The sequence below is a fragment of the Neodiprion lecontei genome, chromosome 2, assembly GCF_021901455.1.
Source record: "Neodiprion lecontei isolate iyNeoLeco1 chromosome 2, iyNeoLeco1.1, whole genome shotgun sequence".
NCBI classification, from domain to species: domain Eukaryota; kingdom Metazoa; phylum Arthropoda; class Insecta; order Hymenoptera; family Diprionidae; genus Neodiprion; species Neodiprion lecontei.
Genome location: NC_060261.1, coordinates 30,008,102 through 30,028,897, shown reverse-complemented (window position 1 = coordinate 30,028,897; position 20,796 = coordinate 30,008,102). Strand labels below are relative to the sequence as shown.

The 20,796-nt window shown below is 36.8% G+C and overlaps 4 protein-coding genes across 12 annotated transcripts in view; 3 read left to right on the top strand and 1 right to left on the bottom strand.

Annotated features, from left to right (window-relative positions):
* The first annotated feature begins 1,162 nt into the window (after nt 1–1,162).
* Nucleotides 1,163–4,482, top strand: LOC107217700. 4 transcript variants are annotated; one of them, XM_046730860.1, is made up of 4 exons: nt 1,163–1,364; nt 2,247–2,249; nt 2,360–2,541; nt 2,667–4,482. In XM_046730860.1, exons 1-4 carry the CDS (start codon nt 1,341–1,343, stop codon nt 3,988–3,990), a joined length of 1,533 nt encoding a protein of 510 aa, XP_046586816.1. In that variant the 5' UTR covers nt 1,163–1,340; the 3' UTR covers nt 3,991–4,482. The 4 variants fall into 4 exon arrangements, with proteins under 4 accessions (XP_046586816.1, XP_046586817.1, XP_046586818.1 ...); XM_046730861.1 differs by lacking the exon at nt 2,247–2,249; XM_046730862.1 differs by lacking the exon at nt 2,247–2,249 and having other exon boundaries at nt 1,163–1,697.
* The window catches only part of LOC107217733, a 183,510-nt gene continuing 165,126 nt past the window's right edge, over nt 2,413–20,796 (bottom strand). For 2 of the 3 annotated variants that reach the window (XM_046730853.1, XM_046730855.1), the window contains exon 13: nt 2,413–2,544. In XM_046730853.1, the coding sequence (XP_046586809.1) occupies nt 2,525–2,544 (20 nt within the window). In that variant the 3' untranslated portion in view covers nt 2,413–2,524. The remainder of the gene's footprint in view (nt 2,545–20,796) is intronic. The other variant, XM_046730856.1, reaches the window with a different exon arrangement.
* LOC107217753 (eukaryotic initiation factor 4A-I) lies at nt 5,316–10,179 on the top strand. 2 transcript variants are annotated; one of them, XR_006902741.1, is made up of 8 exons: nt 5,316–5,445; nt 6,136–6,253; nt 6,352–6,499; nt 6,938–7,047; nt 7,141–7,416; nt 7,670–8,121; nt 8,500–8,750; nt 10,115–10,179. XR_006902741.1 is itself a non-coding variant. In XM_015655402.2 (7 exons), exons 1-7 carry the CDS (start codon nt 5,423–5,425, stop codon nt 8,642–8,644), a joined length of 1,272 nt encoding a protein of 423 aa, XP_015510888.1. In that variant the 5' UTR covers nt 5,316–5,422; the 3' UTR covers nt 8,645–10,179. The 2 variants fall into 2 exon arrangements, 1 of the variants encoding a protein (XP_015510888.1); XM_015655402.2 differs by having other exon boundaries at nt 8,500–10,179.
* Nucleotides 11,513–20,394, top strand: LOC107217787 (profilin). Of its 3 annotated transcripts, none has more exons than XM_015655460.2 (3): nt 11,513–11,806; nt 16,715–16,984; nt 17,880–20,394. In XM_015655460.2, the coding sequence occupies exons 1-2, from the start codon at nt 11,696–11,698 to the stop codon at nt 16,982–16,984; spliced, it is 381 nt and encodes a 126-aa protein (XP_015510946.1). In that variant the 5' UTR covers nt 11,513–11,695; the 3' UTR covers nt 17,880–20,394. The 3 variants fall into 3 exon arrangements, with proteins under 3 accessions (XP_015510946.1, XP_015510954.1, XP_015510938.1); XM_015655468.2 differs by having other exon boundaries at nt 17,404–17,909; XM_015655452.2 differs by having other exon boundaries at nt 11,514–11,806; nt 17,811–20,394.

Genomic DNA, 20,796 nt, shown 5'->3' with positions numbered 1-20,796 from the left:
CGTGTCGAATAGAATCCCATTTCGAAATGTATAATTCTTCTTATTTCATATTATAGCCGATTATCGTAGAAAATCTCATTTGTCTCCTGGAAAATCATGATATTTACAGTATGCATCACGTATTAATCGTAAATGGATCATATACATATATTCATACCGTACATGGAACGCTTATACATATATACTTTTTGGTCTCTGCATCATTATTACATCTGATCTATTATTACCTATGATCTATGTATACATTTTTTTCTCGGGTACCTACAATTCAATTAAATCACTGTTCATCTACGAATTTTGGAAGAATTTTATTCTCACTATTAATTTTTTGTATCGCCGACAAGTCGGTAAGTACACACAGGCTAAGTACTGGCTTGGGCTTACCATTGCAAAGACTGAGTTACTCGGAAGGTGAATGCAGCCAGCATCATGTCGAAATCGGTAACTCTGATGTTCTGCAACAAGCTCGCAACTTTACCGTAGGAACATCTGAGGAGGCGCAAGCGCACGACGGTTTTCGGTTGTCGTACCAAAAACCCATAAGGGCAACTGTCTTTATATTCTTCAGTCAACGACCTAATCCACTACGGTGTGGGTGTATACTATATAATACACATTACTCGAAAAGGTACCTTGGGTATTGGACTCGTAGTGATTTATATTTATGATTCGACTGCAAATAAAGAAATGGCAAGGGATAGGGAAATTCCCCAAGCCGGTATACAATGGACACAGCGGTCAAGGGGACGACTACCTTACGCTCCCCAACGCACCGCTGTCTTAATGCCTCTGTGACCATTGGAGTTCTATGAATTTCAAATTATCCCAAACTATAAAGAAATGCAAGTGAACATCGAATTTCTGATGTTTCTAGATGGTAATACCCCCATAAGCCTATGATTTTCATGAGCGATATTACTTAATCGCCGACGCTTGTCTCTACCCAAAGGTCAAACCGTGACCGCGACCGCTAGAGGCCGCTACCATACACCGCATAAGCTATTCTTTGTCAATACCACGCTAATTCGCAACAATTCATTCGTGCTCAAGCGTTTGATAATAAAAGATAGTAATCATGTATTCCGAGACTGCGCAGCGGCGTGAGGCGTGTCGAACAAACGGCAGCGATCACATGGTTCCACTGGAAATTGCCACGTCCGTTTATCAAAAATATATTCATATTTCATTAGAAGATTGACGTGAACTGATAGGCGCGAGTCTGATGACTAGCCATCAGTTTGTCGATGATCCTCTGAGCGCGTTCATAACAGCTATTCGCTGCTATTGTTTTACTGGCAGGTGTTGATTTTACATTCGGCAGAAGTTGACAACAACTGCCAATGTGCGCCCTTACTGATCAAAATGTACGGTAGTTTAAGAATCAAATATTCTTGTACACCGTTACTTATACCTACTATCTACAGTTATGTTTACCCAAGGTTTATGATCTTACCCTCACCGCGTCACCGTCGGCTTAAGTATTCACGGAACAATAGAGTTCTAGATAATTACTTAACGGGATACTGCTTCGAAAAATAAAGTCTTTAGATCAATGTTATCAGTTCAAGCAGTATCAACTCCAACTTCAAATTTATACTTTTCTTGACACAGTGCTTCTCTGTTTGACATAATTACCAAATTGCGAGAATACGATAATCATCAAGATTTCATTACCAATCAAGTATCAGAGACTAATGGTATTGGAATAATGCATTAATTAAATTAGAATATTGCAATTAGAACACCTTTCATATTGTCATATAATGGCTTAGAAGCAATACATGTATACATTTATAATTTAGTGCACTAAGATTCTGTTTTAGATTCAATTTGAAGATGACTTATTGAAAAGAAATCATGAATATACACCTTATGTTATACATTATTCACGGAACTGTAATAAAAGATATTGTAACTACATGGTAATTGTTACACAAACAGTCTGATAGTGTTTTATAATCTATCATTATACATGTATATCAAGATATTGCATTGTTGTCATTACATAGTAGAGGTTGATCCAAATTTTACAGAATTCTACAAAATGCATGGTATAACACGAATTGTTATATTTTGCACACTGACTACTGTACTGCCCGTCATGTTACTGGTAATTCCGTTGTATCTGCGTCACAGCTTATATGCCAGCGTTGTGTACACAGTAGCAGAGTCCGATGTAATCGAAATTGAAGATGGAATTTCCACAATATTTTGCTCTGTAAGATGATGAAGAAGAATTGTTTCAGACAGTGAATATGTCATTTTATGAAATTGGAATAAATAGAAAATAAGACAAATATAGTTTTTTTTAATGCAAACAGTATATTTTAATTACTCAGAGTTATTTTTTCACTTACAGGAGCACACTTTGACGATGAACACACCTTTTCATGCATTCCAAGTACCTGAGCGACCAGAGGTAACATCGTACCGAAAGCATTTGAGACTTAAAAAGAGCATGACATTGCCTGATGACACCTTGGAGTATTGGGGCTTCTATCTTCTCAAAGGAGCAACCGTAGTTCTATCTGTTTGTTCCAGGTACTATGAAAAAAAAAAACAAAAAAACTATCAACTTATATGATCACTTAATGTACATGCAATTAATAGTTTCGACATCATGAGAGCTTCCAGTTTTAATTTGTACCTAATTCTATCGTTTTCAGATTCCCAGGTGGATCTATACTTGTTGTCAAAGGAGAAAGAAGTCTGCGAACTTGTGGTGTGATGGAACACGCTGATCAAAAAGTTTTGAATGAAGAAAATTACTTAATCATGTCGAAACAAGTTCACGTTACGGTTGAATCAAATACTCAAAAAATGAGTAGGCAATCATCAATGAAGAATAAGAAACCTAATCAAACTGTATCAATACCTCATTCCAACAGTCTACTTGATTCAAAGAATGAAAATCAGTCAACATTTCGTGGAAAAACCAATATGGGCAAAAGTAATGATCATGACCAAATGAATCCAACGAATCATCCAATTCGCAATAGTGTCTCCAGCTTAAACTTATCTCAAATTTCAAACAATACAGATCTTCAAATAGCATTGTTACAAAAGGCAGCTATTAGTCATATACAAAAACATTCTACCGTTCGTGAAAGTACAACCCAAAAGGGTATCGATAAGCTTAGGCACATGAGAAAAAAAATGAATTATATCAACAGCAAGTGGGATAGCAAGAATGAAACTAAAATTTCAACTTCTGATGGTCAAAAAAGAAAAGAAAATGAATTACATCCAGTAGATATTGATCGCAAGAGTGTAGAGAAACGTGACACCCATTCCCTTAATAAAGAATTGTTCTCAGAACGTGAAGAACGTATACGCAAGCTGGAAACTGAGTTAAACTCTTATTCGCAAGGTATAAATATTGAGGATGATGGAATGGACATTGAAAACAATAATCATCATGTAAATAAAAGACAGCCAAAGGCCATCGAGCCTTCGGTATTACTAGATAGAGGAGTAGAACATGGTGGTAATGCTTTCAATTTTACGAGTACAGGCGAAGATTCATCCATTTCAAGTTTTGAAAATGATTTGCTAACGTGCTACAATGGACAAATATTGCTTACTCAGGAATTTGATCCCTCTGAATTATGTACGAACATCAGTTTCTTAGTGAACAGCAAACGGATCCATACTCAACACAATGTTGTAGAAAGTGGCTACTACTACTACATATTCTACAGTGACAATGATTATGTTTCGAACGATATGCATGCCATTTTTGATATATACAAGCCAACTTATCAATTCGAAAATGTCACTGAGTCATGTATTAACCAAACCGAATGTTCATTTAGCATTGAATTGCTTTCTGGAGATCGTGTTATTGTAGAAATACCAACTAGGAATGGAATCGATCGCGAAGACAACAACATGACGCTGCTCACTTCAACTTGTTACCCCAGAGTGGGCATGTATACCGTGTTTCCAATTGCTGTTCTACTGTTAATACTGGGGTGCGCTTTTCTATGAAACTGTATTCAAATCTTCTTTAAGGAGCTCAATACTTATGTTGATACAACAATTGACTAATTGTTATTTTCTCGTGCCACGAGCATGTGAAAAATTTTTAAATCAATATTTTCTATGCAGTCTAAGGATAAAATATCTAGGAACAACATCTTTTCCTGAATTCAGCAATTTTCGTAAACATATTCGTATGTTGGTATTTATTTTTTGAAGTTGTAACTTTGCAGAGTCACTCTGTATTTTGATAGATTCACCAAAACTATTTTAATACAACGAATTTGATACATTGTTTCCATCACAAAGGTATGCAGTGATCAAAAAATGAGAACGAGAATTTATTAATTCTGAAACGATTGAAATCCAACAATATGTGTGTGGCAGGTTGTGATAAAAGCCGTGAGCAAAGACGATGTTATGTTTATAAATATTTCTGTCACTATTAAGCTATGTATACACTTGTCGAATAAAGATAATTATTTTACACACAGTCTCAAATCTATTGAAAATTTTCAGTCACACATTATCCATTAATTGTAAACTGCAAGATAAAAAGTCATTTGAATTCAAGTATACTATTCGACAAGAATCGGTATCATTAAATTCAGATTTGTTGAGTTGGAACAGGGCAGCGATGGTTAAAAATATGTTTCTTCACATGTTATACCCACAATAAAAACAAAATTGAATCTGTTGCCAAAGGCTTCTATGCCTAGCTTGTACCTCTTGAACGTAATCGATCGTTCCAGTTCTGTGACAAATAAATAAATATATAGTAGAACATTTTGGCCTCAATATTTACATCGTGAAATATCGTGTGATAATTAATTCATATGCTAGCTAAAAACCGAAAAGTGAAACAAACATCTTTTAAAAGTGTACGAGTGATGTGTCTGTTGGTTTTGTGAAACGTTTAAGCATATTATTTATAAAGTGAAACAAATTATTATTCCGCATGTACGCATATATAACCATGACATCACGTAGGAAAGTTTACTGTGATATAACAACGAATGAATAACGCATAAAATGAAAATTTCTTTATCAAATTTAAAACCAACAGTTTCCGTCGAGTGAAATTGGTGGTGAGAAATTTTGAGTCTAGCGCTATTCGGTATCGTTCGTCCTCTCCCGCGCAAGGAGACCTGGGTAATGACGTATTTCCTTTTATGCGCAGAAACATTAAAGTATTATAAAAATAATCTAAAATAATAATACTCGGTATAACATATACTGAATATTTTTCAAAAATTAATCAATAAACAAATTTATTGAACCTCTAAACGGTACCACGAACGATTTTAAAGAAATTTATTAAACACAACATTGACTAGCTACAGTATCAGTACCGTTAGTTGGCGGACGGCGTGCGTGAGTAGGAAATTCCCTGTGACGCATTAAGCCTTCGTCCTTTCCGTCGCGCTACTGTGAGTGGAACATGTCGTATACGTCCGAAAGAAGGTAAGTTAAAGTTTTCAAACCGTTTCAACCCCCTGAAATCAGCACCGAATCGATTAGCAATACGAAGCTAACGGGAGTGGATAAATATCTGGTTAAAATTAACACGATTCTAACCGTATTGTGCTCGATATTGTATTTTTGCAAAATGAAACTGGTGGCGGCGGCGATGATGATGCACGAGCGCAGGCCGCCTGACAACATGGCGTGCGATCAAGCTTTGGCATATTCGGATAATTTCGCTCATTAATGCTGCATTCTATTTCGACTATTTTCACAAAATATTATTTTCGTTCGCACCTTCAAATATCAAATCATTATAGTCGATCCACCGTGCTTCGAGTCACAACGATATCCCCGTTGTTAATTTCGACAATTGTCTTACTCACGTGTCAATCGTATTTTTCCCTGCCACTTCTTTTCGCATTTATTAACAAAAGACGGTTAGCCACGCTATTGCAGTTTACCTTTTAATTTATTCTTCTATTCGTATCTTGTCACTAAATCGCGTCTTAGTTGCACGACTTTTCCAATATCTTTCGAATACCTGCCGTTTTTCATCTGGCATACCTATGGATGAGTTTTCATTATCTGGGGTTCATGATTCATTTGACCTTAGGTAGCAGTTGTCTGCTAGACGTGACTAATTCTTTCTTTATGCACCATTGCTAAAGAGGAAAAATTATTTTATAGAAACGAGGATCAATGGTCGGGCGACTCTAAAAATGGTCCGAGCGAAAGCGAGCAGCCCGCCTATGATGGCCCTCCGGGAATGGATCCCGATGGCATTATTGAGTCAAACTGGGAAGTCGTAAGTTTATCAGTATTTGATTTATCTTGGAAAACTTTGTTAACAAGTTATTATTTTCATGAGCCTGTCATTTGACTATTATTTGGACAACTCAACAGGTTGTTGATAACTTTGATGACATGAATTTAAAAGAAGAGTTATTGCGCGGAATATATGCTTATGGATTCGAAAAACCATCCGCTATCCAACAGCGTGCTATCCTTCCTTGTGTTAAAGGTCATGATGTTATTGCCCAAGCCCAGTCTGGTAAGAACGAAAATTGCTTATCTGTCGAAGCAGGCGTTGGATTAATAAGTCACTGTTAAACTTGAGCATAGATAATCAAGGTCCAATCAATCAAAAATTTCAGAGCTCATTCTTTTGCAATTTTACTAACTCATTGTACCGAATTTATTCTCATTCCAAAAGCCATTGATAGTTGTACGAAATGAGTATATTCTTGCTAATTCAACATGGTTGTACAGTTAATTATGATGTCATGTCTGTGCATACAGATCAATTAGCCAAGTTGATAGAAACATGATCACTCGTTCATCTCTGACCTCTCGTATATCCTTTTGATTCATGATTGTTACTTTTTCATATCTTTTTACCAAGCAGTTGAATTTGGCCTTGCGATTTAAAAAATTGTGAATGTTGATAAACAAGATGAACATATTAATTACATCATATCTCATTTCACAGGAACTGGGAAAACGGCAACCTTTTCTATATCTATTTTACAGCAAATAGATACCAGTATTCGCGAATGCCAAGCTTTGATTTTGGCACCAACTCGAGAGCTTGCTCAACAGGTATGTAGATTTGGGAGGGTTTGTGGCCATATTCAACGTGTCGAATCTAATTACTCTATTTCATCATTGACATTTCATCATCTTTCGTTACAGATTCAGAAGGTAGTTATTGCCCTGGGCGATTTTATGCAAGCGCAATGCCATGCCTGTATTGGAGGAACGAATGTACGTGATGATATGCGTAAATTGGAGCAGGGCATTCACGTTGTTGTTGGCACTCCAGGTCGCGTCTACGACATGATCAGTCGACATTCATTGCGCGCAAACAGCATTAAGTTGTTCGTATTGGATGAAGCCGACGAGATGCTTTCCCGTGGGTTTAAAGATCAAATTCACGATGTATTCAAGCTACTCCCTACCGAAGTTCAGGTACATATTGAAAATATTTTGCTCCTTAGAAAATATCAAAGCTGTCCATAATAATCCACTCTTATTTCATTGAGTAAATATGAATAATATGTTATGCTTATCATTTCAAGTATTTTAGGATTTCTTTGATTTATATTTTCTTAGCCATTATTTCTGACAAAATTAAACGCTATCAAATCTGAAGCTGCAAACCTGTTTACACACGGATATCATGAACACAAAATGAATTCGTCATTTTTACTTATCATTCCAGGTGATACTGCTTTCGGCAACAATGCCTGCGGATGTGCTTGATGTGTCAAAGTGTTTCATGAGAAACCCAATTCGTATATTGGTGAAAAAGGAAGAATTAACACTGGAGGGTATTAAACAATTCTTCATTTATGTAGAGCGTGAAGATTGGAAATTGGAAACACTCTGCGATTTGTACGATACGTTAAGTATTACACAGGCCGTTATTTTCTGCAACACGCGGCGCAAGGTAGACTGGCTTACAGACAATATGCATCACCGTGATTTCACGGTATCTGCCATGCATGGCGATATGGAACAGAAAGAGCGTGACGTCATCATGAGACAATTCCGTACTGGATCTTCCAGAGTTCTCATTACCACTGATTTGCTAGCTCGTGGTATTGACGTCCAGCAAGTTTCCCTTGTCATTAACTACGATCTACCTTCCAACAGAGAAAACTATATTCACAGGTAATTTTGAATTCAAACATCAGTGTAAGACTTACAACCCCATATGAACTGTAACTTGATGTGCATAATTTGTTTAGTGATCAATCATATTGTTACTTGTTTCACGCATTTACAGAGTCTAAATAACTTCAAATATTTTATATACAAATAATTTTTCAGAAAAATCGGAATCCTCGAAGACTTATGTTTTACATTGAATATATTGATTCCAGAGTTTGAATATACACTAGAAAATTATTGTGGTGGTTTGAGTGTAATTGAGAATTTTAGCCAAATGCTGTCATAAGCATCAGTCACTAACAAAGTGACCGTTCAGTGTAACAACCAAAAGTTTCCTGTGTCATCTACTGCAATTGAAATAATTTTCTTTTCTCATAGAATTGGACGCGGTGGACGATTTGGCCGTAAGGGAGTAGCTATAAACTTTGTCACAGAGGATGACAAGCGTACTCTAAAGGATATCGAGCAATTCTATAACACCCATATCGACGAGATGCCAATGAACGTTGCAGATTTGATCTAAAAAGAACAAAATCCGACTAATTATTGGCTATAATCAATAATAATTCATTATAATACAAATAAAAAGTGGCAAAATAAGAGCTCTCAACCTTGATCTCTCTGATGGTGTGAGTATTCAGAAGCGAGTGCTTGTCTACCTGTTCATTACGGGATTTCGAGCGACTTTACATATACATAATATTGATATTTATACATTGTACGGTTTGCCGGCATTGAAAAAATAATCAATTGCAAGTAATAATAATAATAATATTGATTTAAAAAAAGAAAGAAAGAAAGTGAATTAAAAGGAGAAGAGGGATTCTGTACGCGCGCGCGCATCCGACATCCCGGCATCTCGCGATTTTTACTTTAGGGTCTGAGATAAAGTCCAATAAATAATATTCAACGTTTGTTATCTGTAATAATTGTAGAATCGTTCTTCTATATCTAGAATAGCTCTGCCAATAACTTGTGTTCTTTAACCTATTATTGGTGAGTGAATAATAATATATAAAATAATTGTTGTTTGATTTTTTTTTTCTTTTGTTTTTATTTTCTCTTACATTCTGATTCTATTATATGCGTTAAAAAAAAAAAAAAAAAAGAAACTTTCAACCTGCGCGCGTGATCTGCTTAACAGTGAATTGTTCTTCACTTAATTTTTATCATTGTTATAAATTTATTTCGAATAGTATCGTGAAAGGTTACCTAATTCTACACTTGTAAACTTTAAGGATATTGAATATTAGGTGTTCACAGTAATCGCTAAATTAATCGTTCTCGCAGTTATCAACGCTGAAGTAAAATTTTAGAGCATTCAATTTTACATAGGCCAAAAATATTTTGTTCGCTATTGTCGTTGGTCCTGCTCTTGTCACAAAGTGTTTTCACTGTATTTGTTGGAGTGAGATATTTGACGAAATGTTCCCTACCTCCGAAAACCGATTTTTTTCCAATGCTACCCCCATAAATCGATTCCTTCTAATTTTTCCGCTCTTCGTCTCTTCTGTCAAGCGATTCACTCGCTGCAATTGGGACGGCAGTTTATATTACTGTAAAATGATATCTTCCTATCACTACGTCATTTCAATGAACCTGCTACCGCGACTCCGACTTGTTTGTCTGGGCAGAGGTTTAGTTGGGTATTGGAAAGGCTATTTTAATCACAAACGCTGCAGAAGGAGAACTTTTTTTTTGAGAATGCTTAGAATCGTATATGAATTTTTTGTATAATTCTATCTATATTAGCAATACGATATTTCAAATAAAGTACAATAAATACTTTAATCTGAATCTTTATTACGTTTACGGCAATTTTCTCATTTCTTATTTTATGTCGTGGCTGTTCCAATAATACCATGATGAAACCCTGAATGGACAAACTGAAACTGCTGGGAATTTTTATTATATTACTCTACGATTTGTTACATATTACTATAAAACGCAAGAAGAAAACAAATTTCACAAATATTATTAACTGTATTTCCAGGCGGTTTTGGACAGTCCACCAGCGGAGAGATATTTTTGGAAATAAAGACCAAATTTCCAAATCAATATACTATTTATATTAAACTTTATTGTATTTGATACCTCCTAAACTTCCGCCCTCCATACAGATATCACACACTAATTTCTGTACATTTCAAATGAACTTATATCGCGTCATTTTATTTTTCTATTATCAATTATGTTATATACAGTTTCTCTTATATTTGTACAAATTTAATTTTTTGTTCTTTGCTTGGTTAGATCAAGTTTTACCTTATCTCCTGACAATGTGTAAAAAAATTCTGCAGATCGTAATTATTTTATATTTTGTCAATAAAGTTTTGTGCATATTCCTACATACTATATTCAATTCATTTTTCCTTTTTTCATTCTTGCGTAATATTTCTTTCATAGTATTTTCCTTTAGGAAAAAAGATTTAGAAATAAGTAAAACTGGCAGTCATTTCGATCTGATGTAAGCTACAGACTGCCTAAAACCGCCAACACTTGTTTGTCAATTTGCAGGTCGCGTTCTACTATATTGTACTAAATTAGTGAATCATGTTGTTACAGTCAAGTTCAGAAATCATTTGCTTACTATCTGCAGGTTCGTCCAAGATGAATTGTTTCATTAATTTATCAGGAGATAGATTGCAAAACACACGGAGTAAAACTAGCATGCGTAACTTCTGATTTTTGTTTGAATCATATGGGTTGTAATTGAATGGAATTTAAATAAAATCGATACCGAATTCTAAAAGGTGTACAAATTGAATTCTATCAATTGGAGGATTGAATTCAACTGCGACTACACTCGGCGATCTTTCACGGGACCATCGGTCATGGTGATGATCTAAGCGTAAGTTACGGATAGTAAAAAAACTCAATTGACTGATCGGGGTCGTTCTATTTTTGGAAATTTTCTAAAATGATCGACCATCGTTGAAGAGAGCGACGTGTCCGACGGATCAGTTAGTCTACAGGAGCGCTCGGTTTTTAAAGAATGGTACGTACAAATAACTTCCCTTCTGAGAAAGTCGATTTCATACGGCTATTCCGTAACATAAACGAGGCTTAACGAAACTGATGCGCCACCTGGCGTGTAGACGCGACGTGTCATGCCTGGAGGGAAGTAAGTCCGCGCAAAAAATCTAGTCCCCGGTATCGAACGTTAGGATATGAAAACCGTCCTTACAGGTGTGAATTGGTCACGAAGAGAAGCGATTTTTATACATCGATACGATAATCCAACCCCCGTGTCAGCAAATCCCGAATTGTACGGGCAAAAATCGAGGGTGAAACGAGCCGGCGGCATTGTGCTGCGGCCGCGTATGAATACAGATGTAAAAAGTACGCCGTTGGGGGACAAGGGCGTGAACGTGCGTGTGTGCGCGCATCCGAGTAAAGTGTGAGTCAGAAAGCCGCGTATCGCGACAAAGCTAGGGGAGGCCGTAGTCCGACTGCAAGGTCTGTACCGCACCAGCCAACGACAGAGTAGTCGAAGTTGAGTTTGAGTCAGTGACGGGTTGTGTCTCTCTAGTGACGTAGCGAATAGTTTTCTTTCCCCCCGTTGTGTTCAAAAATGAGCTGGCAGGATTACGTTGACAAGCAATTGCTCGCTTCGAGATGTGTTACGAAAGCAGCTATAGCTGGACACGATGGAAATCTATGGGCGAAATCGGAAGGTTTTGAAGTGAGTACAAAATTAATCCATCACATCGTTACCGCTCGTTGTCTCTCTCTCGCTCTCTCTCGTTTTTTTTTCTCTTTTCTATCTCCCTCTTTCCTTCTCTTTCTCTCCACAACCGCTGCATGATCATAGCCTGCGTGCGTGTACACGACTTTTTACTATACTCTAATAACACACGCTAATATTTACTGCCGCCGCTGGTACATCTGCGTCTTATATCCTTTGGGGTTAGTCCGTACAACAGAACTAAAATGATCAGGAATAAAAAATCCCGTTCCTTCTCGACGTTTCCAATTGATTTTCATTCAATCCCATCCCGGCTATCCCGAAGGCAGACAGTTTTATTCAAATTATTCCTACATTCTTGATGAAGTAGTCACAATCGATCCGTCGCGCCTTTAACCGTGTGCGAAAGAGAAATGAAACGATCCACGATTTACTGAGGTATTTTCAAGTTATCCTCGATACATCGGAACAAAGGGTGTGGACTCGGTTCTACCAATTTATATTTTCGTTAGTAACGATGTTGCCTGAGGTTACGATTTCGCCAGATAGTTATCCGTGCCTATCCTCTACATCTCAGTTTCCTAATCGACCGTTAACCGAACGCTTTTAAGTGAAAGCCCAAGTCGTGTTCCTCGGCCGAATCGTCCTCAGAGTCAGCCGACTGCTGCTGCACTTTCCCGTAACCGAATGTCAAAATGGCGACCGCCGGCTACGTGGGATTTGTGCACGGGCGAAAGCGCGAATTATCGTTTATACCTAAAGCCGTTTCAGCAATCGATCGACGTTAATTATCATTCCATTTTTTCGTTTCATTTTCAAACGTTATTAATCAACAGGAATATTTATTCATTAAAAACTTCCCAATTTCTGGTAATCCATACCTGGTGTACGTGTTCTGTAACGCATAGTTCTTTGTATACCAGCAAATTCCTTAGATCGATCGTTCTTCGATTCACTACTGTTATAATTACTTCCAAACATGTTAAATAATCAAATCACCGTGGTAAAGCGAGTGCCTGTGCACGGCACGTGGATTATTTTCCACCACGATGATGCTGCATGGCCATGTGAATAGCATACGTGATCGAGAAGACAAGATTCGAAATAAACGTTAGGTTGGTATTTTTCTCTCTTTTTATTCCACGTTTTATTTCAACGAAAAAACCTGCCACCCTTGCGGCAGCCAAAGTCATTCCCTTTCATGTCTTTTTACCTTTTGTTTCTCTTTCTTTTTCAAATATGCATCCACCCAGGTCGCAGGATAACGTCGACTCCCGATTTCCCGCATGGCGACAGTCGGGGGGCGCCTTGAGCACCGGCCGGCCGGTTGGCTCGACGGCACTGTAGTCGGTTGGCTAGGCTCCCGGAGCTAGTGAGCGGGATGCCAGACAAGAGATTAGGGCGACTGACTGTGTGATTCATACAACACGGTCACGACTGCACACCACTCGTCGCTCGGGTGACTCATTTTCCAGGCAGCTTACCCAGTTACCCCGGTCCTCGTATTATCACTTTCCAAGTATTTTCCGTATCGCGAAGACTTTACTCGAAATCAAAATTGTATGTTACTGGAATATTCCCCTTTTGAGTTACAGACACTCAATTTATTATCCAACCTTGAACGTGTAGTTCGGGAAAAATTATGTGGAAAATGGGCGCATCGGTTTCCAAGCCATTAAAGCAACAAACATTTCGTGTAGACACTCGTAATTTTTTTAACTACCGGCATTCTAGATCTGCCGGTGACCGTTACGATCAACAAGTAGGAAATTATCATTATTCTCTGCAGTGAAACAATTTTTCTTATCGATCATTTATCACTCTTGCGCGGTATACGTACCTATATGTATGTATATATTACCGACTGTACAGGTGCAATCTCAGACTGCGCGAACAATGAGATCGTTTGACTAACTGTCCTTGAACCGTATATCAGAAAACGAACTATTGTACAAAGCTGAGACTGGGATAAATTTAAAACTAAGGCGATTACGTGTACAGGTATGTCACATTTTGGTGTCATGCGCAAAAAGTAAGAAATAATATTAAAAAAATTGAACAGCATGCGCATAATTATAATTATTTTATATGTGAGGTATATTAACGTACTTGCTTTTGTCTTTGCCAAATTACATGGAGAGGACAAAAAGCTATCAATGTTGAAAAATCGCGGAAGGATAGGGACCTGGGCGGTTTTCCTCTTTCAGCGAATAGTAACAACATTGAGGAATTAAGATTACATACTTTCGCCGTATCTGTTTGATGATAAGAGAAAATAATTTAGCGCACACTTTTTTATCTGCGAAATCCGCGTCCATTAAACTGAGTATGTGTTTGTTCGATACGTTCTGCGAGGCACGTTCATGATTATTTCTACATAATTGTCTGTTAATCAGATGATTGAAAAGATTGCATTATATTTTTGAAGTTCTTTTACTACTCCATCCGCATTGAACGCGAATGCTTCTATAAAACCGATGGTAATCTTTGCAATGTATGTATCCTGCATGCATTAATTGAAGTGGTTTCCATGAGTTGTACGAAATAGGATAAAAAGATGGAACCGAATCCAATCGGCATCGTAAACGCGAAAGAAAAAACTCAGCGACTAACATCATATTGAAGATAAGAGTATAAGCGGTGGATGAGAGGATAAGGAACGTATGACGTACGTATGAAGGCGTAGAAATCGCCGAGGCTGAGTGACGAACGATACATCCTAACAGTCATTGCATATTTTGGTATATAATGCGCGTGTGACGCTACGCGCCTAACGACTCTGACAGTGAGATCACTTGGAAAAATGTGTACAAATTAGCTGTTCAGGTATGCCTTTTGGGTATTCGTGACTGACGTCACCTTATACCTACTAACGAGAAAGTAACAACGGTTCTTTGAAAGTGATAAATTATTCACCCGCGCGCGCCCCACACCGTGATGTTATACATGACGGAAAGTAAGTTGCGAGATTCCTGATGTCAGGTGGAAAAAAAAAACGACAAATCAAAAATATGAATCGAAAGAGACAATTGGTATGAAATTCTTTTTTCTTATCCCTTTTTTTGTTTCAAACACCTATTCGCTCACGTATTTTAATTCGTATGTTAATTAATCCACATTCCCTTTGTAATGTTTTTCTATTTACGGGACGAGGAAATTTTTTTTTTCGCGCAAGTTGCGGATTAAGAAGAGACTGTATCTAAAATTAGTACCATATGTAAAAATCTTACAGTTGATAAAAGTGAAGGAACTTAACTTTGTTGCAAATAGAGGGGTACCTGCGATCATTTCCGCTGGGACTGAATTTTGTTGCCTGGTGATGGCATTGATGAACCACTCGCCTGATAAATTGACAAAGACGAAAATTACGTTAAATCGGGCCTGTTATTCAAAAATTACAAATTAAAATTGACCTCTGTGATATTCGGTTCGCTGCTTCTCGCGATTCGAAGTTAGATTCGGGTGTGGGGAGTGGGGTGAAAAATACTCTGTATGCTTATTAGAAGGTGGGATGACCTATACCTAACTGTAACAGCTGATGAGCGTTCCGAGCTGACATTAATAAGCCGTATTCATATATACACGTGGAATAGGTTGTATCGCGCACCGTTGACAGATGTTACCGCACCATTATAATTCTGGCCAGATTTTTCATGGCAATCGAGAATGAAAACAAAACGCACGGTTCCCTCCTCGTATCAGTTCGAAACAGCTCTTCCTCTTCCTCTTCCTCTGAGTAATCGATTAATGCCGGCCTGTCTACCGTCTTCCAGTCAAGGCCAGCGGCTTACAGGGTCGAAATACACGCTGATAGTATAACAAGCGTAAATTATTACGTATAGGTATAGATGCTGCTCGGACGGCGGTCGGTTGTGGACTGATTTGTCAGACTGCTTTGACTAGATTACGATAGTTGGTGGTTCCGTTTGGCTCGTTGCATTATGTGCGCATACGCACATACCTATAACGTACGAAAAAATATTGCAGATTTATCGGCCGACAAGTTGCCAGCACCGTTATAACCAAGTCCAAACAAATATTGAACCACGCGATAATCGCTTTGATCATATGCCATTTTTCAATCTTTAGTTTGTAATTATTGTACTTAAATTGTATCAATGATGTCGTTCACTTTTGGTGAATTTGGGCGCAATTGTAGATTGTTTACAATTTTCCGGTGATAAAAAGTACGAGGTCAGAAATTCTAAATTCATTATCAGTAAAAGGATGAAATATTATTTTCGTATGCGCGCGGTAGTCTGCATTCAATTCGAATGGTCGCGCTATTTTTGCGTATGTGATTCTTACATCCGGAGTCGTGATTTTACTCAATAGCCTTTGATGTCTTCCGAATTCAAATTACAAGCATACTAATATGCAGTTGCAGCACAGAAATAACGAGTTAGGTATAAAATTAGGCAAATATAATTCTTGCAAAATTGTTACGTGTATCGAAGTTCATTTCTCAGCACGGTGGTTGTGTTCTGACTTATTGGACATATAGAGTCTTCGACTAACGGAATAATTCGTAGTTGCGAAAATGTTAATTAATCAGTTGATTGGCTTTTTTCATTGGCATCGCAGTTATAATATCATGTAAATAATAATAATAATTATTATTATCATCATCATCATCATCGTCGTCGAGATATTTCCCTCATTTACTGGAGAGTATTTTTATAATACGGTTATTCCATCGACTCTCAAATAACGAATCTATTGTTTATATAGACTAAAGTATACGCGCTGTCTGATGAGATTGCTGTGATTAATTATAATCGATGGATTCCGCATTTATTTGTAATTTAAAGAATTGGTTGTAAATTCTTAAAATAGTCTGATCGGACAAACGAATAATTGTTATGAATAATGAAATTAAATGTGTATAAATTTCTTGTGTTCCAGGTGAGTAAAGACGAGCTGCTCAGGCTGGTTCAGGGCTTTGACAAACAAGACATTTTGACGTCATCGGGTGTTACCTTGGCGGGCAACAGATATATCTACTTGTCCGGTACGGACCGGGTGATCAGGGCGAAATTGAACAAGGTCGGTGTCCACTGCATGAAGACGACGCAGGCGGTTGTAGTTTCGCTATATGAAGATCCAATCCAGCCGCAACAAGCTGCCTCAGTCGTCGAGAAACTTGGCGACTACCTTGTGTCCTGTGGCTATTAGGTTCGTTGCTCTAATTAACATTTTTTTCGACGAGTGATTTTTGACAGTTATCGAAATCGAACGGAAGAAATGGCAAACATTTTTCATCAAAGTAATTAATAAACTACAGTAGTCGATGACTCAAGTTATGAAGTATATTATAAACTCACAGTCGGGGCGTAAAGCATTCGAAAATTTGATTTGTAACTTTAACCGAATTTTCCTTTTTGTACAGATGTGAAAATCGATTATTTCTGTCCACCGGAATATTTTCATCACATCGATTTAATACGTGCGGTTTCTATGTTAACTGAAAAATGAAAAGCAACATTTAAAATTAAATATTCAAGCGCCCTGTGAGGGTTGCTTGAATTTGTCTGTAACGTCCCTCACATGAAATAGATGTCTTTATAACACTTTGGTCGGTTATTAAATTCCAGAAACCGGAACCTGACGACTGGCGTCAGCTGTTCGCTCTATACGGATCTAGTTCTGCAATTTCTGTCAAATCAGCAGTGACGCGAGACACTTTAGATTTACGCGATGCACTTTATACTTAATGCAATAACGAAAAGAAATATAAATTGTGTTAGATTTTAGTTCTAACAGTTATAAATTAAAAGAACGCACACAGCAATGATACAAATCAATTTCTTAAACTTACTCATAGTCGTCGGATAAACTCGCTAAATAAATTCACGCAATGCATAATTTCGTTCTTCAGTTTTATACGTATGTTGCATTGTAAGATATTACAAGGAAAAAAAAAAAGAAAGAAAAAAACACCGATGAAACGTATGAGAAAATTTGTTGTATGTGTCTTTTTTTTTTTGGTTTTATGTTTCAGTAACCTCTGGGACCCCAACAAAATATCTAATATTAATAATAATGATACGGTCGATTATTTTAATGACAGTGAATGAGATGCGCCAAAAGCCGTATGGTCCGCCACGAGACTGCTGCCCAGTCTGCCTCTTGATGTGACGAACAAACAGCGAGAAAAACAGCGCGTGAAAGGGGGAAAAAAAAAAATCTAAGAAGAAGAAAAAGAAGAAAAATGAGTAGGAAAAAAGATGCTGCATTACGAACTGATAGCCAAAATAATAATATTAATATTAATAATAATAATAATAATGATGATGATGGAAAAAAAGTTTTTAATAAATAAATGATAAAAAAAAAAATATGTAGAATAAAAGAAAATGCATCGCGAGTAATTTGCGTTAGCGAGTAATTACATTTTGGAGAAATATTGACGTACGCAAGCACACACGTGTCCGCGTCTGCTGCGGTATTCGGTGATTACTGTAGAAAACGTTAAGAGAAGAAGAGTCGAAGTCCCGAAATGGAAAGAGTAAAGAAAAAATGAAATGAATATGAATATCGTGTTAAGCTTGCCCTTGTTTGTATACTCCACACACCGACACATCCGGATCAAATGTCAAGCAGCAAAAGTTTATACATACCTATATAACAACACACGTATAAATGAATAAATAAATAAATGTATACTGAAACAGAAGAAGTAACAAGAACAGAAATCAATTTACCATCACTGCAATAATATTGCGACAGAATATGATGAGACACACACGACTGATTAACCGTAACCCCTTTCCCCATCCGGCCTCTTCGTATTATACACGTATAAGGTGGCAAATAATAATATCCACAGGTTTATAAACGAAACTCGTAACCTTACACGTGTAAGCGGCGCTTGTTTGTTGCTTTTCATTATATATATATATATATACGCGTACGAATGAAGTTTAAATGCACAACGCAGAGACGAGAGAAAAGTTCTGCAATACAAATCTCCATTGCCGAGAGACATGTGCGCACTTACGTAAAATCCACACTCCGAATTTCATTCGTCTACTCCATCATTAAATAAAGTAACTAACAATCGCATACAGCTAAATCATCAATTTTACACCGCCTGTATTTTGTGCGTACGGCGCTTTTTTGCTAACCACATACACACACCTTAATTATAAACCTAATAATAACAATAATGATAAGTTAATGATGATAATAATAACAGTAATAACGACGATATTGAATAATGGTAATAATAATAATAATAATAATAATGTATTGCAGTCAGTCCGATAGAGTAGAGGATACGGAAAGAGAGAAAGAGAGAGCGAATGTAAAGTGAATCGGGCGACTCGGTTAAAGGTACGTCGAATCCTGAATCCGTTTCCGCCGTTTCATCACCAATATCATCTGTTCCTCTCCTTCGATGGTTTAATCATATTTGTTTATTTATTTTTTTTTTTTTTTGGGGTAAACGCTTTCGGATGCTTCAAAGTGATTATTACTATCATTATTATTATTATTATTATTAATAATAATTTTGATTTTATTACTACTATTATGATCGATATTTTATAATTATTCCATTATTATCATTATTAAGAAGGTTACAGATATGCTTGTGCTGCGATGGTTCTTTTAATATATACAATAGAATGAATTTCACCAAGAGCGTTATCGCGGCGCGGTAAGAGAGGATGTTGCGCAACGGGGATAAGCTTTGCGTGTGATTGTGGTTATTTTTGTTATTTATAACTTTTAATTTTAATTTTTAATCTTTAACTTTCAACTTTTCTTTAAATGTTCAATTTTATATAGATGAAAGAAAAGTAGAAGGAAAGAAATGAACAAAACTGACAATATGAGGCAGAAATTTACAAAGGAAACTGTTAATTATCAAACGAAAGAAAAGTGTCAAAGAGCTGCGCGCTATCCGATCGTGTCACGTGTGCGTATGTATGTGCATCTAGAGCGTCTTGTGTGGTCTTAAGAAAGGGTGGCGCGAAACAAGATAGACTGCGGAGATATTTTAAAATCTGCGCCGAGCGTGTAATAAAACAATGCTTATACGTATCCACGCTTTGATGTAGGGTTGCGAATGAAAAGCGATCGGACATAAGAGAAATTACGTCTTCGGAGTAAAGGGTAAGGGCAGGGAAGGCGAGGGAGCTTATTTTTAAGCTTGTTCGGAAAATCAATAAGTATATTATTATTCTCAAATGCTGAAATGAAAATAAGTTCACACGTATAACTTTTTTCACCCTAACCCTTGCAGCTTCGCTAAACCTCTCTTCACGCCTGCAATGCTTTGTTCTTTCTCTTCTCCTTTCTTCTTTTCTTCCTTTATTTCGTTCTTTCTTTCCCTCGAGCTGAACACGTAGTAGGGGGTTTTGGTATGTTATATACATATATTGTAATAATAATAATAACAATAATAATAATTGATTATAAATATACGAATCATTATGTATGTATAACAATGCCTCACTGCACTCTGTTTGTTTGATACGGTAAGCAAGAGGAGCAGCAGTACATTAGCGGTGAGAAAAATGAAAAGTGAAAAAAAAAAAGGAATAACATCAAAGCAGCAGCAGCAGCAGCAGCAGCAGTAGCACCTCAACTATTATGTAACGATTTTTATTGATAATTGCTAATTAATGATAAATAAAAATAATTAATGATTGATGATTGATAATACAAGGATTAATGAATGGAGAATAAAATTCAAGTAATTGTATAACTCTCGTTGTCAGGCAACCATTATTTGTCCCTTCGGATGCGCAATCTGTGTCTTGAACTTGAAACGTGGATATTAGATATATTAGCTTTGTAAAACGTATAATTCCTTTTAAGCGTAGTGTTATTTCTTTTTTTTTCTTCTTTTTCTTTCTATTTCCTCGATTTGCATACATCAAAATTAAGAATGTGTTAAGAATAATAATAATAATAATAATAATAACAATAAATTTGTATAAAGTGGTGTACGTGCGTGTGTTCATCATTCGATTCAATCC